The sequence below is a fragment of the Eupeodes corollae genome, chromosome 1 (assembly GCF_945859685.1).
Source record: "Eupeodes corollae chromosome 1, idEupCoro1.1, whole genome shotgun sequence".
Classification (NCBI taxonomy): domain Eukaryota; kingdom Metazoa; phylum Arthropoda; class Insecta; order Diptera; family Syrphidae; genus Eupeodes; species Eupeodes corollae.
The window spans coordinates 176,290,607-176,318,222 of NC_079147.1; the positions used below are offsets into that span (position 1 = coordinate 176,290,607).

The following is a 27,616-nucleotide window of genomic DNA, read 5'->3' on the forward strand; positions in this document are numbered from 1 at the left end:
TCTTTCAAAATTCTTCAATTTTATTCAATATCAAGAATATACGTCTAAAAATACATTCAAGTCTTAATTCTAATGATAAATGAGTATAAATCAATTTCAGTTGTGGACGTTTAGAGTCTTGTATTTCTTCTTTTTTCTTGAGTACTACCTTATAATTAAGTTTTTCCTTATGAAGATTTACATTCTGAAATAATAAAAAAAAAGAAAAAATACTTAGTGCAAAATTTTCAAAACTAAATCTATTATAAAAATTTACTTTGAGTAACTTCCCATCCAAGGGGTATATTTAATCTTTCGATTTCTGTCTTCAACCAAGTTCTTAATGGAGCAAAATATTCCAAGAGGGCAGTTGGGTCCATTTCACGTTTGCCTGTAAAACCCTCGAGTGAATCTTTCCAATGTTTTAAAGCACCACTTTGGAGCATTTCCCTGAGAAAAAAAGGTTATTTATAAAATCTTTAAACAATATTGGTTTTTCAGTTTTGAATATCCCGAGATTCAGTTTGAAAAAAAAATAAGGATTTTAAACACTCACTTGAAAGAATTTCCAGCTTCTGTACTTCCATGAACATCACATTGATCCAGAGTTAATTTGGGATCTCCTTCAACATATTCACCGGCCTTTTTGCACATAGCTTTGTGAAATTGAAATTGGAAAATGTGAGCAGCAAAATATCTAAAAATTCAAATGATTTTTAAGAATAAGTATAAAATGTGCAACTTTTTGAAATTAAAAAAAAAACTTACCTTAAGTACTCAACGTCAGCACTGACATGGTATTTGGCAGGTGGATCAAAATCATTTTCACTACGTTCAACCGGTGGTTCTATCCCACCATGTTCAGAGCGCATTTTCCAAAATCCACAGTTCCAATTAGTTTCGTTAAGATCATCACGGAATACTGCGTATCGATATTTGTCCATAGTGTAACCAAATGGCAGGAATGCAACTTTTTTAACGGCCTTGAATGAACGAAAATATACAAATAAGTTTCAACACTGAGTACGTTATTTAAAAACGTTAACGAAATAGTTCACTTAGATGGATTTCGAAACAATTTTTTTAACTTAAAAAAATAAAACAAAGATATAGTCTAAGATAGGAAGAAGGATAATCTACCCCCATCTCCTATTTGATTATGACCAATATTTTATCAAAGATATCAATTGGAATAACAATATGCACTTGGGTTGTCTAGCTACAACCCGGCCCTAAAGCGCTTAATATTGAAAATTAAAAGTGCATTTGTGAGTTCTACGTTATGTGTTACGAGGGGCGTTCAATATATTCTCGGTATCGGGGTGAAGCTGTGGTTATATATATAAATTGACTTATTTATCAAGTAATACTATTATTTTCGTGCATTCATGTAAAATTTCATATAAATGTGATTATTATTTACCGTTAAATCTCTATTTAAACAGAATCATAATGGCAACTGAGACGATGATGGTGAAAATTGAGCATCGCGCTGTAATTAAATTTCTCACTAAGCAAGGAAAAAGTCAAAAAACTATTCATGAAGAAATGGTGGCAGTTTACCAGGGTTCCGCACCTTCATTATCAACTGTGCAAAAGTGGTCAAGTGAGTTCAAGAGAGGCAGAGAGAGCATTGAAGACGACCCCCGCTCCGGCGCCCCGGCTAGTGCTTGTACGGGAGAAAGCATCAAAGAAGTCGAAAAACTTGTTCTCGAGGATGCCCGAATAAAGGTGAAAATGATGGCAGAGATCACCAAGATTTCGACTGTTACCATTCACATCATCCTTCATGACCATCTTAACCTTTCAAAGGTCAGTGGAAGGTGGGTGCAACGAATGCTCACAGCGCCTCAGAAAAAAGTGAGAATCGCATGCTGTAGAGAGCTTTTGGAGATATGTAGTGAGAACGCGGACGGTGTTATGTATCGGACTGTTACTGGGGACGAAACATGGGTTCACCACTATGACCCTGAAAGCAAACAAGAGTCCATGTAAAGGCATAAAAAAGGAACAGACCCCCCGAAGAAGTTCAAAGTCACTCCGTCTGCCGGGAAGCTCATGGCCACAGTTTTTTGGGACTCAAAGGGAATCTTACTCATTGAGTACAAAAAAAAAGGTGAAACCTCGTATTTACAAATATGAAAACTAAAGTTGCCTATTTATATACTGGCCCTATTGCCTGGCTTGAAGAGGTCTGCGGAGTACATATACCTTCATCTGTTTTTTATTTGATATTGGTGTCAAATGAAAGGTAATTTCATTTTCGTTCGAACAACAAAGGGTTAGCTTAAAAAAAAACCTGGCATAACCCAGGGTTGTCTACATTTTAAGTGTTAAGTTTTTGATATTTCATATTTATTAATTCATAATTCACATTAATATTACAACCTTATTATTTGTGAAGGCTTCATAAAATATGTTAGATCGTTCGAGAATTTTAAATTAAGTAGATACTAAAAATACGATTTTAAAACTAAAGTTTACAATATTTAATGTTTTGTTTGCTGTTGTTTTTTGTTTATTTTGTTTGTATTAATTATAACCCTAACCCGCCATTGGTGACGCAAATTTGACTTTAATCAATTGTGACGGCCGGCCGGGAGCGGCGGTTTTATGGACCGGGATGCTTATTGACAATGAAACACACACAAATTCCAATTCAACAAAAAACAATAACGGAGATGAAAGCTATTAGAATTTTTTGAACACCCGGTGTCACAGACCATTAGGTCACCATTGCCGGGCTAAGCATCATTGGTCAGATGCGTTAAAAGACGATATTTGAATGCGTTTGTGTCAATTATTCTTCCAATTGTAATAGGTAGTGAGTTCCATAATTGAGTGGCATGGACAAAAATGTACGTTCAGATTGCAGGCAAGCAAAATTTAGCTGGATCGGCACAACAGTTCTTAGCGAATTTGAAAAAGTTAATCGGTTGTGCAAATAATCAGGTTGACGAGACTGTATAATACTGTGCAGCTGAATGAGAGTTCTAAATCTTATAAGGTTATCAAAAGTCAGACCCGTTATTTGTTTAGAATAACATGAAATATGGTCGTATTATCTTTTATTGAAGATGTATCTGGCAAAGCTGTTGTATATGACATTAAGTTTTCGCCTTGTTTTTGCGTCAACGCAGAGATCTTACACGCAACATCTTTCTACTGACAGGAACAAACGTTTGAGATGTCCACAGTAGACACAAAGCACCATATAACTTTAGTAGCTGCATAGTGATTCAATGTTAAAGTGTCGGAAAAAATAATATCTAGATTGCTAGTAGACGTTACAAATTCAATAACTGAGATACCTGGCAGAACTGGTGGAAAGCTTGACTTGATTGAGGGTGAGGTTATGCTGTCCACTGTTGTATAACTACTAGGTCCTCATTAACATAGTTAATAGCATTTCTTATGCTATCTACAGGAACGTCCAAGTATAATTATGAACTTTACAAGATTAAACCAGTCGAGGACTTTTTTTTTAAAGTAAAGTGAAAATAATAGAGGTCCAAAAATAGAACCCTCAGGGACCCTTGCTGGGACTGTCAGAAATGAAGATGTCTGATTTGCAACGCATAGTTGTCGATTAGATAAGTATGAGTGTAGAAGATTCACCATAAAACGAGATAATTTGAAATCATACTTTAGTTTTTGGCACAGCACAAAGTTATCGACTGTGTCGAACGCTTTTGAAAAATCTAGCAACATTAAGAATGTAGCACGATTCATGTCCATCGCTCTGCGTGTATCATCAACAACATGTTAAAGCGCCGTTTTACAACTCCCAGGATTGGTTTGTATCTACAAGGCTATTGTATATTATATAGGTGTCCTTGCATCTGTTTTAAAAGTAGTTTGTTGAAGACTTTAGATAGGAATAGAAGGAAAGCACAGCCTTAGGGGTAGGAAGTATCTTAGCTTATTTCCATATTCTCAGAACTGGTTAATATAGAATTAAATAAATGAGTTATGTATTTTAGAATATTAGGAAGTACGATTTTCAAGAACTTCGGATTGATCCCATCTATGCATACCGCGCCTGATTTAATGGATAGCATTGCCTCGACGATATCTTCTTCATCTATGAAACGAGTAAAGTTAAAACTTTGTTCAGGGCCGTCAATTTCACTACTAGAGACATCATATGCAGAGCCATGAGAGTCCATTGCATTAAGTGTTTTGGGTACAGATAAAGACACAAACTGGGCATTGAGTAGGTTGCAGTCTATGTTAGCATTAGGTTCTGAAATTTGTTTCAAATTTTCTAATTTACGCAAGCTTTTCCAAAGGTTTTTCTTAGATTGGTTTCAATAAATTTTCATAATAGCCTCTTTAATACGAAAAACTACTAAATTTCGGAAAAAAAGAAAGATATCATGAAAAACTTCTAGTTTATAAAGCTTCCAACGCATTATTTACTTTTTTAATCAAATCTATTATAACAGCATTTAACCAAGGCAAAGAATTACACTACCGGTCAAAAGTTTGAGACTACCTTCAAAGAATTGAGTTATTTGTTCCTGGCGCTTGGGTTTATGAATGAATATAGGATTTTTTTACCTGCATTTTTAACATAGACCATTCATAAAAGGTGCAAGTGAAAAAACCCCAGATATTAATTCTTTTCTGTAAATTATGAGGAATTTTGTAAAAAAGTACAATTTGAATACCTACATATTCAGGATTTTTTTATAATGCTTGGTTTGATCCAATTTAAATTTATTTGAGACTGTGATTTTCTCCAGTAAACAAAGTGCGCATTATGGGAAAAGTTAAGGACTTAACTATTGAAACTCGATCTGCGATTAGGACCCTTATAGAAGAAGGCTATTCGCAAAGAGAAATTGCCACAAAATTGAAGATAACCAAAAGAGCAGTTCACAGGACCATACAGCGTTACTCTAGTACCGGCGGTTTTAAGGATAAACCGAGGTCAGGACGACCTAGAGTTACGACGAAAACCGAAGATCTGCATATCATCACCATAAGCAAGCGATCTAGGAAGAAAACAGCACCAGAAATATGCGCCGAGATCAATGAAATCCGGGAAGAACCATTATCTGTATTAACGATACAACGAAGGCTAAGGCATGCTGGACTTTTTGGGCGCGTTGCAGTGCGGAAACCACTTCTACTACCCCAAAAAAAAGGCTCAAACGGTTCGAATGGGCCAAAACCCATAAGGATTGGACAGATGAGGACTTCAACAGAGTCTTATGGAGCGATGAGTCCGAGTTTGAGATATTTGGCTCAAATCGCAGAGTGTACGTCAGGCGCAGTGCTGAACAGAAGATGCTAACAGACTGTTCGGTAACAACTGTAAGGCATGGAGGCGGTTCAGTAATGGTGTGGGGATGTTTAACACGAGTGATTGGAAGAATGGATAAAGAAGTCTATAAAACGATATTGGAAGACCACGTTTTGGTATCTGGACTCCGATTAATCGGTGAAGGTTTTGTATTCCAGCAAGACAATGACCCGAAACACACTTTAAAACTTTGCCGGGGATACCTGAGACAAAAAGAAGATTAGGAAATTCTAAAAGTAATGGTATGGCCACCGCAGTCTCCAGATATTAACCCCATTGAGCTCTTATGGGAAGAGCTTGAGAGAAATGTCCAGAATCAATACATAACATCGGAATCTGCTCTTTGGGAAACTCTAAAAAATTGCTGGAATAATATTCCACAAGAAAAAATACAAAGCCTTGTAAGAAAATTATTGAATTTAAAGGAGGATTTTTTGATGAAAACTCAATTTAGAGCTTTTATTTGTTTTTTTAAATAAATAATTTATGTTAAGTACAAAACTGGTGTATAGTTTTCTATCATTTACAACTAGACATCCTCTTTACTTTTTTTCACGTATTAACTTTTTTCCTAAAGTTTAGGGGTTAAAAGTCGATATTGCTCAAATTTCAGAGGTGGTCTCAAACTTTTGACCGGTAGTGTACTTTTAACTATATTTTTTTTCATGGGACGTGACGATCATATAGGTTGTTTAGATTTTCTGCAAAAGTCTCTATAACTTATGACTGCGTCTGTTGCGTCCAATTGAATATCATAGGTTAAGAGTTTTCTTGATATCACCAACAAAGAATACGTCTAGGAAAGTAAGGGTATTATTTTTATACGATGAAAAATAATTCTATATTTGCTACTTATTTATTTATAAAGCAGCTGTACACCAAATAAAACTTATAAATAGTACAGGATTTATTACATTAAATTTATTAATTATGAACAAAAATATAAAATTTGTAATGCAAAGCTTATAAATTAAAGAAGATTACAAAAATTAATTAAAAAATAAATTAAAATAGTCACAAAAGAAATAAAAATGTATTTCAGTTAAAGGGGGAGAAATATTAAAAACAAATATCTATAAACTTTCTGTTTTCGATTCTAGACCTCATATGAATGGGAAGATTATTACACAGTCTGACAGCATGATCAAAACATGTAAAGTCATTGGTAAAGCGTCGATCGGAGATATGATTCATTGCCCTTCCTACGTTACACAAATCAAAGGGATAGAAAATTGGTAAAGTCAATATCTCAGAAAAAATTGTACCTCTTGACCTGATAAAAAATAAAGTATTGTATATTGACTTAGAAAAGAGTCAATTTTAAAATCAAGCATTTATAAGCAAAAGTTACAAAAACCAGATAAAATATTCGAAAAAATTAATCTTTCATCCAATCTAATAATTCTAAAGACATTTAATTGCAGTGAAGATAAAAAAAAAGGTCCCTCTAAACTGCACCAACTATAGAGGAATCAGTCTACTTAACATCGCCTATAAAATCTTCTCTGCCGTAATATGTGAACGTCTAAAACCCATCGTCAATAACCTGATAAGTCCTTATCAGTGTGGTTTAGACCAGGAAAGTCCACAGTTGATCAAATATTCACATTACGGCAGATCCTGGAAAAAACCCAAGAACACCAAATCAACACCCACCATCTTTTCATCGATTTCAAGGCCGCATATGACAGCATCTACAGGGACGAGCTGTATAGAGCCATGTCTAGTTTTGGCATCCCTGCCAAACTCGTCCGTTTGTGCAGGATGACCATGGAGAATTCACGCTGCTCCATAAAGGTTGGAAACAACTTTACAGAACCTTTCGATGTCAAAAAAGATTTTAGACAAGGTGCTGTCATGTGATTTTTTTAACATCGTGCTTAAAAGAATAGTGCAGAGCTCACACGTTAACACTAGAGGCACTATCTTTCAAAAGTCTGTCCAATTACTAGCATATGCTGATGACATTGACATAATCGGAAGAACTCAGCGTGATGTCAATGGGGTTCTAATGAGGCAGATGCGGAAAAAATGGGTTTAACGGTTAATGAGGGCAAAACAAAGTACATGCTGTCGTCAAGAAAGGACATACAACACCGACGTCTTGGTCAAAACGTCACAATCGACCGACGTAACTTTGAGGTAGTCAAGGACTTCGTCTGCTCCACTGTACAGGCAGAAAACAACACCAGCGCTGAGATCAAACACAGAATAACTCTTGCTAACTGCTGTTTCTTTGGATTAAGAAAGCAATTGAGTGGTAAAGTCCTCTCTCGAGGGACCAAAGTGTTGCTATATAAGACCCTTATCATCCCCGTGCTGCTATACGGTGCAGAAGCATTGACTATGACAAAAGCGGATGAAAGCACCTTAGGTCGGTTCGAGAGAAAAGTTCTTCGTGTGATCTACGGTCCCGTATGCATCGAAGGGGAGTGGAGGAGAAGATGGAACGACGAGCTGTACGGGCTGTACAGCGACGTAGACTTAGCCAGAAGGGTAAAAGTCCAACGACTAAGATGGCTGGGTCACGTAGAGCGCATGGAAACCAATGGTCCGGCCCGGAAAGTCTTCGAATCCACACCCACAGGACAGCGCAGTAGAGGAAGACCGCGGATCAGGTGGCGCGCACAAGTGGAATGTGACCTTACCCAAGTTGGAGCGCGAAACTGGAGACATCATGGAGAAGTTTTTTGGGTGGGGCCCTAGTTCACACAGGACTGTAGCGCCACCTTAAGTAAGTAAGTAAGTAAGAAGATAAAAATTCAAGTTTTCAGACTCAAAGCGCATGATAATTCATTTAGTGTTGTATTTCTGCATACTTAATTTAATCGATTAAGTACACAGAATCTAGTGCTACTGCATCTTATCAAAACCCCATGCCGCATAAATACCTCCAAGCTTTAAATTATGCTTGGAACTTATAGATATAATAAATGACATACATATTTCTCATATTTATATGCAATTTGGATTAGACATTTAGACATAAGAGTATAATAAATAAAAGAGGAAAGGTAAAAGTGTTACATGCAATAAATCATGGAGATGATGGCATATGACAAAAGTTTTATCATATTAGTCAACTGATTAAGAATGTATACAAATTAAATTTTAGATGATGCATGGTGTGTAAAATTTATTAATAACCAAACAGATCAGATTGTTTGTTTATTTAATTTATGCAAATAGTGTCTCAGTTCGAATTAGGCCATATAAATAGAGTTCATATATGAGAATAGTGTAAATTTAAACCAGGTGACATATTTTGAAAAGGAAAGCGGGTGAAGTTTGAGTTTGACAATAGAAAAATTAAGTTCCCCCAACACTTGATTAGACCTTTAAAGGTCAATGATTTTATTACGTCAAGAAGTGTTGGTCTTAATTTTAACCTTTAACTAAATAAATACACAACTGGACAGCGTTTTAAGATTGTTGAAGCGTTCTATGGTAATTTGAGTTCATTTCACTCATATGCCAAAAATAATCATATTGACCTAGTCCTGGCATAAGAGCTTTTTGCTCAAGAAATCTATTTGATATAAAATGGTTACTTTATTTTCAAAATACATGTTTGCATTATTAAGCAATGAATAAATGCTAATTTGGTTTTAGTTTCGCTTATGTTACCATTAAGTGATGCCATAAGGAATATTTAATCGCAATAATTGCCTAACAAAGGTAAGGTATGAGTCCTGGTGAAATGTTTTGTTTTAACAACGACTGAAAATCGGATTCTTCGGAAGTTTCCTGTCTTTAAAAATAAATAGCCACAATGAAACGAATACTACCAATTCGGAAGAAAAAGATAGTTCCCAGAGAGTTGGTTATAATCACCAGATCCATTTCAATTCTAGTTAGGGAGCATCTACGCTTAAAGGGCTATTAACGCTTTACAGATCATTTGTTAATACCTAGACCCTAAAAAGTTATCCTGGAAAGAGTCAAAGTGCTTTTACTGTGACAGGCGAGTATTGAGCATAAAATAGAGGATTTGGCAAAGGGCTTAACAAATACCCTTTTCAATAAAGATCTTGTCGGCCAAAAGCTTATCTTTACAATATAGTAAATTTCATATTAATCAAAAAAATCACCTTTATATTTACCCTATACCTTTAAAAAAAACACCTTATTTTAAATAAATTGGGTGACGCAACAGTCCGTTGAGAACTAGGGCCTAGTGACTTACAACTCTTTACCATTCCTGTGTGCTAGTAATGTTGTCAGGGCTGAAGGGGACCTACAGTTTTAAGCCGAATATGAACGGCTTATTTGAGAAAGCACTTTTCATGACAAGAATTACTCTTAGAGAATTTGTCAATTCCCCGTAAAAAAAAGTTGAATGGCTTAGACAAGGATCGAACACAAGACCTCTAGCATGATAGTTCAACACATTAACCACCACAGGTTAGGTTAAAGTGGCTTTCCATGGTGGAAACGGACAAACTTAGGCCAGTTTAATAGCCCATTGTGATACCACATGAATCTTGAGGCCTCCTTCTAAGCTCAATGGAACCAGTTGAAGTCCCTTAAAAAACGTGAGAGGCTTATTATGCTGATATGATTTAGATCCGTTTAGATCGTTAAAGAATAATTCTCCTAGGAAATTCTTGCGTTTTTGAGCTAGAGCAGGGCATGTACAGAGAAGGGTAAAACTGTTTCCTCCTCTTCCTCGTCCATACAGCTTCTGCAAAAGTTGTTTGAGAATACGCCTAGCCGCGTGGCGTGCTTTCCTATTAGACAGTGTCCAGTTATGACACTTATTATCGAGCTTATATCCGATCTACTTAGAGATAGCAAGCACCTTGAACGCTTTGAATCTAGTGTTGACCAGATGTTTTTTGTGACCTGACACGTGGTGATGTTGTTCCACCTGGTGTTTGCCTTCTTCATAGCGTATTGCATTAGCAACAGTTTACAAGCAGCGATTGGTATGCCAGTATGTGCCAAACGTGTTAGGATGTGCTGCACTGTACCGTTCCTGGCGAGTTCATCAGCAAACATAGTATTGCAATTGGTCTAAACTGAGGAAACCGCATATACAGAAGTGGTTAGTACCTCATTGAAAATATAAGTTATACACATAAAAAGTGTTGAAAGAAGCAAATTTAAGAATTTATTGTGTCGACTTGAGCAAAGCTTCAATAGCGTCTTCATCGTTTTAAAGCTAATATTTCGGTACTAAAACAGAGTACCAAGTTGTTTAAAGTGTTTTTATATCGAAATGAAACGTACTGATCAAAAAGTTTTCCAGAGTTTGTCTTCGGAGAGAAAAGACGATGTTTTGATAAGCTGAATAATTGTGTTTTTCTTTTTAATATCGTAATGGTTGAAAAATGTGAAAAGATTATTTCAAACAATTTCATAATTTGTGGTGGAATGTGTTCATTAAAATTGCATGACAATTGAACATTACTATAAGAAAATGTCTTAAAGATTATTAATTCTAGCTTGAATTGTTTTTGGAAGTGCAATTCTTGTGCTAGTAATTCTTCACTCGCACTTATGTCAAAAATAAGTGACTTAATCAAAATTGTCTTGAATTTGGCTTGTGAAATTAATAATCTTAAAGTTTTATCTGAAAATAAATAACCTGAAGGAAATGGTCAAAATGTTGAAATTGAAAGAAAAATTATTTTAATATTATGTTCGAGAAATGAAACCTGTTGATTTTTTTATGATAAGCGCACACTCAAAGGAATATATTACCCTTATTATGTAGACACAGTGTGAGCATTAAGAAAGGGAGAGAGTGTTTGAAAGGAGATGTCGGTGCACATTGGTTTTGAATTACTGAATATTGCAATAGCTGGGAAAGACATAGTACGGCTAAAGAACGAATCTCTGTACTTGACAGTACGACCGAAGATGGGCTCGAGGGTATATTGATGAGCATTCCTAGAAGCGCGAGTTTTACGGTTGAGCTGTTTAATGGGAGGAATGCAGCTGGCTATTTCTCTAGAGCATAAACCATTAAAATAACGGTAAAAGAGGGTGAAAAAAGAGGCTGGGATGCGACCCACACTGATAACTTCCCATCCCGTCTGTCGATTTGTCTTGCTTAAAAGTTTGTCTATATGTACTCGTATCAATTTTTACCAAATTTTGGTACTATTTTTTGTAGATTTTATTTTTGATGAAAAAACGGCATGTTGGATTTTTATATAAAAATTACTGAATATTGAAAACAATATTTTCTGTGAAATAAAATAAGTTTGAAGCCAATTTTTTTAATTTTTGAAAAGCTATTTGAGCCGAAAGTAAATTTTTACCAGGTTTTAGTATAGTTTTTTTTAGAGTTTTATTTTTTGTAAAAAAAACTGTCAATTCGATTTTTCTCAAAATTTGTCCTAATGTTGAAAACAATATTTCTTATAAGAAAAAAATAAGTTAGAACCTATTATCTCAAAGTTTTGAAAAGATGTTTGAGTCGAAAATCATTTTTTACCAACTTTTGTTAATTTTTTTTTTCGGTTTTTAATTTTTTGTACAAAAACTGTCAAGTCGATTTTTTCAAACTTTAACTGAATGTTGACAATAAGATTTTTTGAAAGATAAAAGTAAATTAAAGCCAATGTCTCAAAGTTTTGAAAAGATATTTGAGTCGAAAATCAATTTTTACCAACTTTTATACATTTTTTTTAGGTTTTTATTTTTTGTAAAAAAAAACTGTCAATTCGATTTTTCTCAAAATTTTATCAGATGTCAAAAATATTATTCTTCGTTGCACAAAATTGTTTTAGAGATAAAATCATATTTCAGGCGTAAAATTTTGGAGGTGACAAATTTTTTTTTCAGTTTTATTGATTTATAAAAAAACCGTTATATTGATTTTTTTTAAAAAAAAATATACCTGTTTGGTATCACGTTACAATATATTATATAAAATTTAATTCAAGTCTCTAGCGTTTTTAGTTCGTAAGATATTTAGGGCTAACCAACATTTTCACCTTTTTTTCAAACTGCTATGGTAAAAAAAAACCACCCACGCAATTTTCTTGAGAGCCTTTTCTGCATCTTTCTGCCTTATTATTTGTATAACAAAATTTATTTGAAGTCGATATCTCTTTTGGTTCTTGAGCTATGGAGGACGAAAAAAACATCGCGAACGTACGGACGTACAAACGTACAAACGTACGTATACACGCACGCACAGACATCTTTCTAAAAAACTTTTATTTCGACTCTAGGGACCTTGAAACGTCGAGAAATGTCAAAATTTTCAATTTGACAAATCGGACCCATTACAATAACTTCCTATGGGAAGTTAACAAGATACATTTCGACGATGTTCAAGTGACGTAAATGATCTTATGATGGTGATATCACCAATCAATCTAAATGCTCTACGTTCAATACTATCCAAGAGGCTTAAGTAAGTTGCAGGAGCACCAGCCCAGATATGGGAGTTATACTCAAGCTTTGGACGTATATAAGTCTTGAAAATAACAGCCAGAACAGAGGGGGAGAAAAACTTCTTGCATCGCCTTAGAAAACCCGAACATCTTGCGGTATTTTTTGCGACATCGCGTATGTGATCGTTCCACAAAAGGTGATTGGTGGTACACATACCGAGAATATCGAGATGTTCAGGCAGGGTGGGTATATTTCGCTTTAACGATACAAGACAGCATTGCGTTTTCGAAGCGTTAAATTCCACGCGGTTTCTTATTCCCCATTGTACAATGCTGTTTAGGTCGGAATTTAATGAGCTTATCATATTTTGTCGTTGCAGTTCCACATCCGAAGAAGAGGAGTGTGAATCTGAAAGCGAATATGAAAAGCTAAGAGTACTATCGTCAGCAAAATAATGTATTGGATTAGATGTTGCAGACAAGAGATCATTAATAAAAATGAGAAAGAGTGTTGGAGATAAAACAGAGCCCTGGGGCACACCAGCATTTATTTTGTGCTTTTCAGACTTGAATCCATCCAATACAACTTGTATTGAACTATTCGAAAGGTAATTACTAATCCAATGAAGGAGGGATTCATGCAAACCGAAAGCATGCATTTTCGACAAGAGAGCCTGATGCCAAAACCTATCAAATGCTTTTGAAATATCAAGTGCAATAATCTTACTTTCTCCAAAACTATGTTAATATTTGTTCCACTGTCCGGTGAGATGAACCATGAGATCACCAGTGGACCTATTGCTACGATGTAAGTGCAATCGGTTGATAATTAGACGGTGAGGAAGATTCGCCTTTTTTGGGAATAGGCTGGAGAAAAGCCGTTTTCCATCCGCTCGGAACGAGACCTGAGGAGTAAGACAGATGAAAAAGCTTAAGCCGTGGTTTTGCCAGCGATGAAGAACACCTCTTCAGAACAATAACGGGGATACCATCCGGACCAGTAGATTTATGTATGTTAAGATCTTTTAGGACTCTCGCTACAGTACGAGTGCGAAAAAAGATTTGCCCCATAGAATCATTAACTCGATTAAGTACAAAGTCATAACACTCACTGATTTGCGGATGTCATAAGACAAATATTATCCCAACGAATTTAGATAACGTCAGACTAAAGACTTAAGTAGTAAACACATTTTTTTAATCTCTGTAAGTTATAAGTGTAACGTTTAGACTTGTAATATCTTTTTGAATGTCGTAACTTAGGTAGATCAAGTCATGTTTAAAAGTTAAAAAACGGAGTTGTACTTATTTTTTGAACAAAAAATGGAAACGTAAATCATTTTAAAAAAGTTTCTGCGGGATAAATTGGTATCGGTAATATAAATACATGATACATTTTTGATAGCATCGTCAACTTTGTTGATGGCAATTTACAAATCATTTTATTCGATTCCAATTAGTTTGATCACTTTTTGGCAGAGCCAGATCTATAAAGTAGTGTATAATTAACTCGTCATTTGGTTAGGTAGATTTTCAATTTTCAAACTAGAAATTAGTGTCGGCTTCATCAGCTGGATTTTTAATTATTCGCACTGGTTCTAAACATTTTAATCCCACATCATTTAGATTTTAATCGATCGATGAACAGTTTAGGTTATATGTACATAATGACCATTCGACCTACAACTGCATTCTTCCCACAATAAGTTCTATGGGAGTCAATATGTATAAAATCAAATGTACGCAGTTGATAAGCTTGGCTCGGTAATTTAAATGTATGCAAGATAATTAATAAGGTGCATCAATTTCACCATTAACAAGTTGATGAAGAAATATTAAGTCATTATTAAAACGCCTTTGGTGGAGAGATTGCATAAAAAGAAGCTGAATACTATGGCAAATCACAGGGATCATGCCAAGGAAGAACCTTAAGGGCAAAGCGAATGAAATTATGTTGAATTAAATCAATGCGTTTTCTATGAATTTCATAAAACGGAGAGTTTTTACTGCGAAATACAATTCAAGCAAATTACACATACCTTTCCGATTCGTTTTTTATCAAAAGTTATTGTCTGGCAATTTAAAGGGTTGCAGAAGACTATTTTTCCACGTCCCCTTTTTTGAAGGCCATGGACAAGATGAGAATTTTTCAACTTAAGAAATATCTTGAAGAATGAAAGCTTTTAATCATCTTATTGACCAGCAGTATCGCTTTCGGAGCAATAGGTCAACTGTTGATCTGACTAAACAAATCATTACATCGTTTTGGAAAAAGTTAGATTATTGCACTTGATATAACAATGACATTTGATAGAGTTTCTTATCAAGCTCTCTGTTCTCAAACTTCTAACACACTTGTTTCGCTGATGACAGTACCCTCAGCTTTTCATGATATGATAAGCTCATTAAATTCTGATCTTGACGGCATTGTCCGGTGGGAAAAAACCTTGTAGAATTTAATGCTTCAACACTCAATGCTGCCTACTCTCCCAATACCACTATGTATGTATGTTTGAGTGGTATTTTGATTGAGGAGACTGAACCACTTTTAGTTTTAGGCATTACTAACCACTTATTGTGGAGTGATCACATATTTTAAATTACTGCTTAGAGTTTAGTTTTTTCCGACTGTGTAAGAAGTTTGTTGCCTATTCTGATCTTGCTATAATTTATAAAGCTGGCAAAACCACTGCGTAAGCTTTTCCATCTGTCCTATAATACAGGTCTCTTTCCGAGTGGATGGAAAACTGCATTAGTGAAGCCTGTGCATACAAAAGTCGAATCTTCGTCACCATCTAACTATCGTCAAATTGCACCTATATCCCTTCTTTCCAAGGTCATAGAAACGCTGATCAATTTTCTGCATAAGTAATGTCTTGAAGAACGGAAGCTTCTTAATGACTGGCAGTATGGCTATCGTTGCAATAGGTCCAGTGGTGACCTCATGGTTTATCTCCACGAACAGTGGAACAAATCTTTACATCGTTTTGGAGAAAGTAAGATTAATGCACTTGATATTTCACTTAACGAAAATGCGTGCATTTGGTATTGATGAATCTCTTCTTCGTTGGGTAAGAAATCACCTTTCGGACCGTTCAATTCAAGTAAAATTAGAAGTGTTCAAATCTGATATCCACTCCGTTTTGTCTAAGACGCTTCTTATTTTTATAAATTAATGATCTTTTGTCTAAAACTTCTAACCCACTAAATTGTTTCACTGATGACCCTCAGCTTTTCATATTCGTTTTTAGATTCTCATCCTTGTTCTTCGGATGTGGAATACCAACGGCAGCGTATGATAAGCTCATTAAATTCTGATCTTAACAGCATTGTACAATTTGGAATCCAATACCGTGTTAAATTTAATGCTTTGAAAACTCAATGCTGTCTACTGTCGCAAAAGCGTAACCCTCCTCCAATGCTACTATCCATGAGTGGTACTTGCATCGAAGAGACTGAAGAGCTATTAGTCCTAGGTATGTTCATTACAAACCACTTGTTGTGGAGTGATCACATATTTGACATCGCCAAAAATGCTGCTAAGTGTTTAGGTTTTCTCCGACGATGAAAGAAGTTTTGTATCCCTTCTGATCACCCACTTGAGTCTTCTGGACAAAATTCAAAAGAGAGCTCTAAAAATGATAGGTGACCGTTGTCTGACTGAAACTTTTTTATCTTTCGAGCACCGTCGTCGTAAGGATTTATTGCTGTCATTATTTTATCTCTACTTTCATAAGCAATGCTCTAGTGAAATAGCCACACAATTTAACCGTAATACCATTTTTTTAAGGAATGCTTTTCCGTTTAACGTTGAGCCCAATACAGGACGTAAAGTACAAGGATTATTTTTTAGACTCAATATTTCCTACTCATTACAATATGCAGATGCAGACAGATTAATTTCGACTTGTAAAAGAATACAATCGTTTCGGTTTAAATCATTTTTTTTTTAATCTTCATTGCAACATCAAAAACGAGAACCTTACTTGAGCTCAGGCATGACCTTAACTTGTTCAACAACAAAAAGTTCTGAACGAAAATTTTGAAATTTTACCTCAAAGGATCTATTTTCAAGATAATATTTGATTCAAGTTGAGAAAAATGGTGAAACACCCAAAGATTTAAGTTTGAATAGAATAATTTCGTGTCTAATTTGGTCAAACGCTTTAGAAAAGTCAGTGCGTATAAACATTCAACTTCATAACTTTGTTCTGAAGTCTTTGAATATGAGAATGTGAGGAGATTTAACGGTTGATCTTTTTTCGCGAATCCGTGTTGCTATATTGGTGGAAGAAATGACTTCTTCCATGTACTGGGAAATTTTCCTGTTTTTAGGGAAAGTTTAGATACAAACGTAAAGGGTTTAACTAAAACAACCCTTTTTTATAATATGGGGAGAATACCATTGGTAGGGACTGAGCAGTCATCGTTCAACATGGACAGAAATCAAGGACAGTATTTTGTAGCACAGGGATATGACTACAGTGGAGTGGAGATTATGAAAATATACTTCATCAACTACTTCAGGGTTGAAAACAAATGACTCACGGAAATTAATTTAATCAGATTTAATATTTAAATTTACTAAGTTCCAAAATTTGTTAGAAATCTCTTTTAAAGAGTGGCCCATATCAGTAATATAACTAAAGTATAAGGAGTTTGAAAGAGACTTACATACAATTTTTCACTAAAGACTTCAACATATAAACAGAAGTTAATTGGAAACTTATTTCTTTTGCTTTGTTTGCAGTGAACACAATTCTTTCATTTACCAAGGATGGTTTAAGTTTGAATTTCTTGATTTCTTTAAAACAGATTTGTTTTTACTTATCAGGGAAAATAATAAGCTACTACAGGCCTTACCCCGGTATATCGACTATGCCGGGGCTGACCCCTTTTTTCCGAGAACAAAATGGACGAAATAGACATGACGAACGTAGAACCCTCCACAGCAGTGCAACCCGAGGAACCAAAAAACCATCAGAAGGCGCTCTTCTCAGGAACCTCTTCAAAACGGCCTCTCACATTCTTGCCAAGATTGCCAAAAATGAAGAGACCAGAGTGATTCATGATAGGGACGCCCAAGATATAATAAAGTACCAGAAGGTTGTTAATGAATACAACAATCTTCTGGCCAGCCGAGAAAAGGCCGTTAAGCGAAACAGATCTCAGGTAGAGATCTGCACGTCTCAGAAAAAGAGCAAGCTTGACGACCGGACAAAGCCAGCGTGTTCTTAGTGAGGTTGTCAGGGATGACCTCCACGTAGCAGTTGTGGATGCATTGCTAAGGTTAGCAATGGCTGGGAGGGCTTGAAGCTCAAGCTTATCCCAGCTAAGGACATCCCTAGACAACCGAAGGCTCGCATTTGGTTGCCGCTCATGAGCATAAAGCCAAGCGGACAGGACCTGATCCGCGGTCTTCAGAGGCAAAATCCGCTGGTCCCCATGCACGATTGGGCTTTAGTTAAAGCAGAAGAACCGCCTCTTACCTTCTGAGGATTAGCGAGGAGAGTCTAGGGGCTCTCGAAAAGGCCGAATACAAACTCAGTTTTGGCATAAGGAATGCCAAAATTAAAATTCTGCAGAGTCAGGGAACAGACACCGACAAAGCTGATGACAAAGTCGAGGTTGACGATGTTATAAGCGGAGTCGAGATCCCCAGCGAGTTGCCGGGCCCCAGCTCTGCAGCTAAAAATAAATAAAAAAAACTCGCTGAAGGTCATCCAGATTAATCTGAAGCACTCTCCAATACGACCTCTTTTATAAAACCGCAGAACTTGTATTTTAGCTAAGAAACATTTAAAAGGTTTTTTATGTCCAAATTTTAGCACTCCCTATCTGACAGTTGTCAGATTTGAAGATAAGAATACACAGAGTTTGCTGTTGGCCTCTTTTTACTCTACCCATAATGCACCATCACCTCCGGAGGAGGTGTGCAAAATCATAACCGAAGCTAACATCAAAAAGGCAAACCTTCTGATCGGAGGCGACGCAAATGCTCGGCATACCCTTTGGGTAAGTTCTGTGATCATTGAACGAGGTGAGTCACTTTTTGATTTTATTATTGAAAATAATATGACCATTTGTAACAGAGGCACTTTCGTCTTTCCGAGCTCGGAAAATAATGATGGATGGGAGGATGTTCTTGATTTTACTTTAGTAAACAATCGTAATTTATTAGTGGAGAATTGGAAAGTTTCCCCTTTGAATTCGTTTTCGGATCACAAGTGGATTCTTTTTCAAATTAACTTCGAGTAGAATAACCCTCCGCCTTAAAGAAATCCCAAAAGAATTGACTGGACGAAATTCAGTCAAATTGTGAATTCCAATCTAAGCAACTTACCGAATCTCACTGAATCGATAGGAGACCTTGAATCAAAGGTGAAAACCTTTGAAACTTCTATAAGTGAAGCTTTTAGAGTCTCTTGACCAGTTAAATATAGCCGTATATATCTTCCACAAACATAAGTTTTACCAACCGTATAAATGTACAAGCAAGCCCTGTCATCAGCCAAAAGACAAGGCTGAAGAGAATGCTGTCAATCAATCGAAGACATAAAGGACTCCCCAAGGCTCAGCAAAGTTTTATCGAAGAAACATTGTAATCCTTAATTTCTAAAAAAGCCTGATGGAACCTGGACAGCCTCTCTAGCCAAATCTCTTGAGCTACTGATAAAGACACATTTTCCGGGTTGCGAGAGTGATAACCCCGAATCGCTTGAAACCACGGAGCTAAACGTAGCTCATGTGGAGCAAGTCAACGTTATAACCAGAGAAAATATTTTGTGGGCCATCAATACTTTTTCTCCATGTAAATCCCCAGGCATGGATGGCATACTGCCAGTTATGCTTCAAAAGTTGCATGGTGTGGCTGGAACAAATTTTCAAAGGATGTCTCCTTCTGAAACATGTGCCCATGTCGCACAGTGGTGCGAGAGCGGAAAAAAGTCTTTTTAAGAAGTTATATTTATCCTTTTAAATTTTATGTTTAAGTACTCTTATATAACCCGAGCGTATGATTTAAAAGTATTTTTAAACATATATATTGTATGTTCTGATTTACAAGCCCTCAAAGTTGAAAAATAATTTTACTCAAATCGCGAACCGTATTTTCAACAAATTTTGAGATGTTTTTTTCCGAAGTTCCTTTAAATAAATTCTCTAGCTTCTTAAATAATTTAATTGGTCTATTTTCGATTATCTAAAATAAAAAAAAAAAATGATTATTTATAAAAGATACCTTCTATAAGTAGTCTGAAGCTTAAGTACTAGGAAAAAATGTGTTTTTTTAAACTTTTTGATTTCAAAAAAAAGCTCCAAAAGACTCCAAGAAAGTAAGTATGCCAGCATATGCTCCATGCTTTTATGTAAAAGCACAGAAAAAATCAGCTGCAGATACGTGCAGATGTGGAAGTTATGATCAAAAATGTTTCACTGAATCGGATTTCAAAAAACTACGTTTTGACGGTGGTGTTTACCAAAAAGTTTGATTTCTTCGTTATTAATTGTCAGAATGAACTGGTTAAGCCCATTATTTTAAGAAAAAATGTCAAACTTTATTTTAAAAATAAAACAAAATTAATACATTGACACAGGTCTGAGAATTTCGATTTTTGCGAAACCATTTATTTCTGCCCGGAAAATTTTTTCAACTTTGAACTCAATTTTCTTGAAAAGAACACACGAAAAGCAATATAGTTTTATGATATTTTAAATTATATGATAGAGCTTAAAAAAAATAAAGAAAAGGATTAGGGATAATCCTTTATTTTTTTAGTTTTTTGCTAAAAGTAGGGCAGGTAGAAATAAAAAAGGTGTTATTTTTAAAGTTTTATTGCTTTGTTGTGTATTGCGTAATTTTGTATTACCTGGGGAGTCATTCCGTAAAACGATAATCGCTAGACGATATCGTTTCGACGATAGTCTCACTTCAAGTAAGACGATAATCGTCAAAGTGATATCGTCAAAACGATAGCGTTTGCACGATAGCTAAGTAGGTATCGTCTGCTATTAATTTCCATTGACAACTTAGCAAATTGAAGCAAAAAAGTTTCGATATATGTATGTAGTTTAGTTTTGTTACAAAATGAAAATAAAAACTCAAAAAAAAATGCAATGAATTCGGTTACGCATTTTTTTATATATAAAACATTAGTAATCTCTCTTAATTGCTGTTAAATAAATAAAACAATTGTAGTTCTGGATTTGCAAAAGAGGACTTTAATGATATTATAAACAATAAATTTGCCAGACGGTTGTCGTTCTACATTCATAATGTTGTATTCAATATTAAAATTTGTTGCAACTATTGAAACTTTGGGGCGGTGGAAAATTACATTGGTATATTCGACAGGCAACGATTTTTGTATCGCTCTTGAACAAAGCACTAATCCAAATTAGTTTTGGAAACATTAAATATTTTTGAAGCTAAGTTATGTTCCCTGTGGATAAAATGAAGCCTTCACTTCTTTCCCTTTGACCAAATTGGGTTTATTACTGCAGCTGATTTACAAAAATATAAGACATTGAACAAACATTTTCATATTATTGTTTTATCTTCGGCGGCAACAAATGAAAACACAAGTGACAATAACAACAACATCACAAAATAATTGGCATGTTTATTAACAATACGTTTTTTGCAAATTTTCAAAATTTCCCATAGAAAAAACCAAGTTCAATAACATTTTCAAGTTATTGAACAAGCACTATCTTTCGTTGAGTTCATTTTGACATTTGGAATATACTCAACGAACTTATACTGAAAACGATTGAACGAGACGATAGTAATAAAGTTACGTGAAGCAAATTATTGACGATATCGTTAATGATAATCGTTTTGACGATTATCGTTTCGGAAATTACGGAATGACACCCCTGTCTTATTAGAATAAAATCTCTTACTTAAATCTATATATATAAAGGATTAAATTAAAAAAAAGTCAGTATTGAGTTATTGACCATTTGTGCAAGGTGTTTAAGAAAAATGTTTACTCTGATCAATCAATAAGTGAAAGTGAAGTGAAATATAATAACAAATATACATATAGTGAATAGTGAATTCAATACATTAAAATGCATTCAATCGAAATTCCTTATTCGGTGTTGTGTAGTGAACTTATCACTAATGGACATGATGTTCAAAATCTTCTACCATATTTTGAAAGGGAATACCCCAACTTAATTTCTGAGCAAATAGAAACTGTGCTGTCAGAATTAAATAAACGTTTTGTGCCTCATTTTTTGAGTCGATGGAAAGCAGTTCATAGAAAAAAGTCATTTTGAAAAAAAAAATACACTGATTGGCTCGAAGGAGTTTTCGAAGTAGAACTAACCCAAAGTGTATTGGCCGAAACGTCAACTAATATGGGAAGACCACGAAAGAGTTTTGACGAATGCTGTGATCGAGCTAAAAGGTATAAGAGGGACGAAATTAGAAATATATTTCCTCAAGAAGAGATAAACTATGCAGCAACATCAGAGAGCTTTTCCTGCTCACAATTTGATCCGGATAAGGCTCTTGCATTATTTATACAAGCAGAATTGTCGAAACGCCAATATGAAGTATTAAGACATGCCTTAAAAGATGAAGGACATGATGTTTTTCCACCTTATATTAAATTACTGGAAGCAAAAAGAAAAGTGCTATCCTTTAGATATAAGCATTACGGAAAGCTCAGCAAGTGTGCCACTACAAAAATTGTTAGACCACACTGCAACAAGGTTATTAGAAGGAAAGACATCAGAGGAGATAACCAGAATTGAAGGACAGTCTTTAACATTGTACACTAAATGGGGATGTGATGGTGCCTCTGGACAACCACAATACAGTCAAACATTTGACAATGAAGAAACTTCGGACGCTAATATGTTTATGACATCTTTGGTACCAATGCAAATGGCTATGGAGGATAACAGGGATATTATTGTGTGGAACAACGATCGACCATCCTCTACAAGATACTGCAGAGCCATCCAATTTTCTTTTGTTAAAGAAACTGCAGAAATCATACGAAACGAGAAACAAAGAATATTTGGGAGTTATACTCGACCCTAAACTAAACTGGAAACTCAATATTGAAGTACGGGTTAAGAAGGCCTGTGTTGCCTTCTACGCCTGCAGCAAAACTTTCGGCAAAAAGTGGGGACTTAAGTGGAAGATGATTTTATGGACGTACACAGCCGTAGTACGCCCAATCTTAGCATATGGTTCGATTGTGTGGTGGCCTGCTCTTAGCAAAGCCTATAATATTAATAAGCTAAAGAAGGTTCAGAGAACAGCTTGCTTGGGCACCACAGGGGCCATGCGTACTTGCCCAATGGACGCCTTAAACGTTATTTTGGATCTTCTACCAATCTACCTTTTTATTAAATACATAGTTTCCTGCAGCGCTGTTAGGCTGAAGGAATCAAATAGCTGGTTGTCAAAACCTTATGGTCACAGCAACACAACAAAATTGATTCCCTCAGATATCTCAGTAGACACTGACTACTGCACTCCTACTTTGAACCTTAGTAAGGGTTTTAAGGTTATTTTCCCATCGAGAGAAGATTGGGAGGATGACATCGTGTCGATAGGTTTCGACACAACCATCTTTACTGGCGGCTCAAAGATGGAGTGCGGAGTTGGTTCTGGCATCCCTAAATGTAGCCAAATCCTTTGATAGCTTTGACTTTGCTAGCGTTTTTCAGGCTGAACTGCTGGCAATAAGGGAGGCATGTAAGATACTTAAACAAAACCCAAACCAAAACCGAAATGTGCCTATCTTTACAGACAGTCAGGCAGCTGTCAAAGCCATTAACTCTTTTCTATCTACCAAACTGAATCAAACCGAAGGTGGAGCAATTTACCCAACTGCATTATATCTAGGAAGATGTGGCCCACCTATAACAAAACCCGTAAATACGATCTTCTATGCAGGCCAAGGCAAGACATAGCCAGGATTGTTGCGGTTTGTGCCAGACATTGGCCTATAGGAGTTCATGCAGAGAAGTTGGGTATCTCTTACAACACCTTTTGCCGTAGCTGCAGTGACCAAAGAGAAAGTGAAACTATAATCCATTTCCTGTGGAAATGTCCTGCTTTGGCAAACACTAGAATGGAATACCTTGGAAAAGCATTCTTTCACAAACTTGATGAGCTATCTGAGACAAAGATTAGAGATCTAGTCTTTTTCTCAATGCGACAAAATGGCTCTAACATAATCGCTATGAAGCTTCTCTATGAATCTATCCCTTTCAATCATAGGTCAAACGAGTTTTTGGTATCAAAACGGCACTACAGCGCTAATTGGACCTCAGGCTAGGTTGCCTTGAGATCGCCATTTCTACCTACCTACCTACAGGCTCCATCTAACGAGATTCATGTAACTGAAATATTTCTAATGAATTTTGGATATCGTGAAAAGTAAAATTCTGTGGCAATATTCAATTCAAAATTGGAACTATGATTCTTTTTTTTGCCATTGGAAGAAAGATTTCCTACGATCGGGCCTCTGATAAGACAGCTGAAGGTTTAATGAATTCATATTTGTTTTGGTATACAATTCTGTGTTGTCCATGAAAAACTCGTAACAGTGACGTCATCAGCTAAACAAACAAAAATTGTCCCTCAATAATGTAGACATCTTAATCAACTTGTCAGTTTAAAATTTAAAACGTATCCATCATAAAAAAGAAAACTTAATATTTTGACTTACATTCTTAAAGAGCTCATTGATTCTGCTCTTCTCGTCCAATTCACCACTCTTGACCAATCCAATTTTAGCTAAATGCTTCGGCGTTGCCACCGACAGTGCAATAACATCACCAACAGCTTCATGGAATCCCGGATTGGGTGCCTGTCTGAATGGCATCGGCTGATGCTGATACTGCAGATAGTACTGAATATGGCCAAGTTCATGGTGAGCAATATACAAATATCTCGTAGTCACTTCTGTGCACTGTTTAATCCTCACATCATCGGTTTCAAATAAATCCCATGCGCTTGCATGACACACCACTTCTCGATTGGTGGGTTTTTCGAGGACGCTTTCCCTCCAGAAGATTCTGCAGCAGAAACAAAAAGATACAAAAAAAAAGAAACAAATCATGAAAAGGCGCCGACAACGACGACAATTGAAGAGTAACAATGAATGAATCGCAAGACACAAGCCGTTGGGAGTTAAGTTGGCAGATAAACCTCAGGAAGGTCAGGTTTCTTTTTTTGTGTCTTGTTTCACTGATTCCGATTCAATTATTTAGAAGATTGTACAACAGAAAAGGTTATCAGTGCTAGGGCACAATGCCGTAATCAAAAAGCAAGCCAAAAAAAGTACTACGAACTTACTCTGGCAACTTTGTCATGTTCAGTGACTGGAAGAACTCATCTCCTAGCTGAAAAATCTTCACAGGGGTCAATCCCTGCTTGACCATCTCGCTGGTCACATCCACGTATGGTTTTTCTGGGTACGGGGTGAAGAGATCAGCGACTTCTTCCCAGCTCTGGCCCCACATATTGCCCAGCAGATGCATTGGGATGTTTCCTCGCTCTGCAACAACCTTGCTGCCATAGTGTTCGCGCAGCTTGTAACGCACGTAGCCATGTAGCTCCTTGTAGAATGGCAGGATAAGTTGATAAACCTGGTCTAGGTTGTCTTCGAAGTTCTGGTCGTCGTACTTTTCAATCCAGTCCTCAGCATAAGAGTTGAATCCTATAATAGATGTGAGATATCTCGTCGATTGCTAACCAAACCAACAACTTACCATTTAATTTGGCTGCTTTCCTGCTGAGATTTACATATTTCTGGAAGTTCTCCCGCATCGGAGTACCAGCCTTGTCATAGAATGCCTGCCAATAATACTTCAGTTCCTCTGGATTCCGGCTGTTTTGCAATCGCTCTTGAATGTGTGGCTCTAGGGTCAGCGAGCACTTCTCCTTGTCCTCGAAGGAGCACACTTTCAGCGTGGCATAGTTCTTCTGCATCGCCGAGATGGCACTGTGCAGTTCCAAGTGTTCCTCCTTCGGAAGCACATCAAATCCCAGCCTAGTAAGGATCTTCACTTGCCTATGGATATTGTCGTCCTCCAGATTCTGATAGCCCAACTCCAAAAGTTCCTCAGCTAGAGCTTTATTGAACGCTGCATTTTGCGCCAAAATCTCGTTCTTCTTCTGCATGTTCTCATCGGTGACATTGGTGTTGGCTATCCAGTCGGCCAGAGTGGCGCGATGTGTATGCAACCGCAGAGGCTCGTACTTGCGGTGCAGGAATACAGACGCTTCAATTTCTCGCTTTGAACACGACGACCCTGCCAAGGTCGAGGATAATGAACCCAAGCCAAAGATCAGGCCAATCACAAAGCCAATATGCATTCCTAGATGCTTCATCTTTTATTTTATTTAATCCAATCCTCCTCCACGGACGCAAGCAGAACACAGACTGAATAAATTTCTTCCGTGCTTTGTAGATTCTCGGGTAAGATTCTTTTTCGCCGACAACGAGAACGACAACTCGTCGTCGTCGCAGTCACTTAGACTTAACAAGGTTATCGCTTGAGATGGCTATGGCTGTGGCTGTCGCTGTATTCTAGCTCAGCCAGCAGTAGCAGTACACTTGAACAGAGATAAGTTGATAGGTTGCATGATGGGCTGTAAGCAGGTTTAGCAAGTCCAGGCAAAAAATCAATTTTTGTTTTTGTTTCTTTTTGTTTTAAATTGAAAATTTGTACAAAAATAGGACGGAGTAAAATAGCAACAAAAAAAAACAAACGTTATCAACAAAACAACAAAACCGCAAGTGTCGGTTTGCAGTGCGAAAAGGGCCATGGGCCGTAATCTTAAAAATGTTTTGGAAGGGGGTGTTTCCATTTGACAGTGGTGTATGATTTTAGTCGATACAATTTTGTTTTCTTTTTTTTGTACAATTACAAGCTTTTCTTGTTATGCAAGAAACAATTATTTTGTAAGGAATTTTGGAGTGTGTTGGAATCATTAAGGAATAATTGTTCTTAGAAATTCTTGATCTGTCAAACTTTCGATATAAAAACTGAGCTGTGTTGAGTACTGTTGCTTCCGATGACATTTTATATATGGACTCTCAGTCGATACTTATTCTCATACAAAAGCTACCTTGAAAGTGATTTCTGTTCTTAAGCCATGCTTGTCCTCTTGTAGTTTTGGAGAAAAAACTAAAAACTAGGGACATCTTTAAGACTATAAAGCTATAAAGTTTGATAAAATAAACAAAATACAAAATTCAATTTCAAAAGTTTCTCCATATTTTCACTGAACCTATAGAAGGGCTAGCAGTGTTAAGGAATAGATGACACCAACGCGAAGTAGCCAACTATTAGTCCATATCTATTTGATTAATGGTTGCTTCATTTGAAACTGATCGTAACAATCTTAATATTAATGAAAAAAGTGGACATTATTGTAACCATATTTATTCTAACTCGTTAATTTTTAAATGATCTTGTAAATCAATTTTCAATTTTTCTGTCAGACATCTGAGAACAGAATTTTTATGATTCGATTTCTCAAAAACTCTCAAAAAAACTTCTCAAAAATCGCATAATTCATAAAAGAACACGTCTTCCATAGTGTGCAACCCCGTTGTCATAGAAAGCTTTAAAAATGGTCAATAGTAATATTCTTGAGAGGAACTCCTACTGGCCATCTAGAGAAACGGTCGATCATTGTCAGGCAATCTTCAAATCCTTTATAAGTATCATAATGTCTAGATGAATATGGTTGGATCTGTTTTCAGGAACTTTAATACTTTCTGCTCACAATTTATTGTGCCTTTAAACTTTTGATTTTTGTAAGGATTAACATTTTAAAGGCCAATTTAAGCAATTTTGAAGTACATCTGCCACTGCGATCAGAAAGATTGTGAACTACATATGTTAAAATCTGTCAAGTGATTTTAGTATATATGGCCGGACGGTTTCCAAGTATAATCTTCAAATTGCTCGAAAGAAGTTGTAAGAAAGA

The 27,616-nt window shown here is 36.1% G+C and overlaps 1 protein-coding gene across 1 annotated transcript; it reads right to left on the reverse strand.

Moving 5' to 3' along the window:
- LOC129940625 (angiotensin-converting enzyme-related protein-like) lies at nucleotides 1–26,371 on the reverse strand. The gene is made up of 7 exons (XM_056049015.1): nucleotides 25,387–26,371; nucleotides 24,971–25,334; nucleotides 24,342–24,690; nucleotides 748–962; nucleotides 536–676; nucleotides 257–429; nucleotides 1–184 (listed from the first exon to the last, which is right to left on the reverse strand). The coding sequence occupies exons 1-7, from the start codon at nucleotides 26,006–26,008 to the stop codon at nucleotides 168–170; spliced, it is 1,881 nt and encodes a 626-aa protein (XP_055904990.1). The 5' UTR covers nucleotides 26,009–26,371; the 3' UTR covers nucleotides 1–167.
- Nucleotides 26,372–27,616: the final 1,245 nt, after the last annotated feature.

Coding starts and splice junctions, on each gene's coding strand:
- LOC129940625 (XM_056049015.1), bottom strand. CDS start 26,008: ATGAAGCATCTAGGAATGCATATTGGCTTTGTGATTGGCCTGATCTTT. Junction 963..24,341: donor TCAATGAGCTCTTTAAGAAT/GTAAGTCAAAAT, acceptor CGTTCATTCAAG/GCCGTTAAAAAAGTTGCATT. Junction 677..747: donor GCTGACGTTGAGTACTTAAG/GTAAGTTTTTTT, acceptor TTGAATTTTTAG/ATATTTTGCTGCTCACATTT.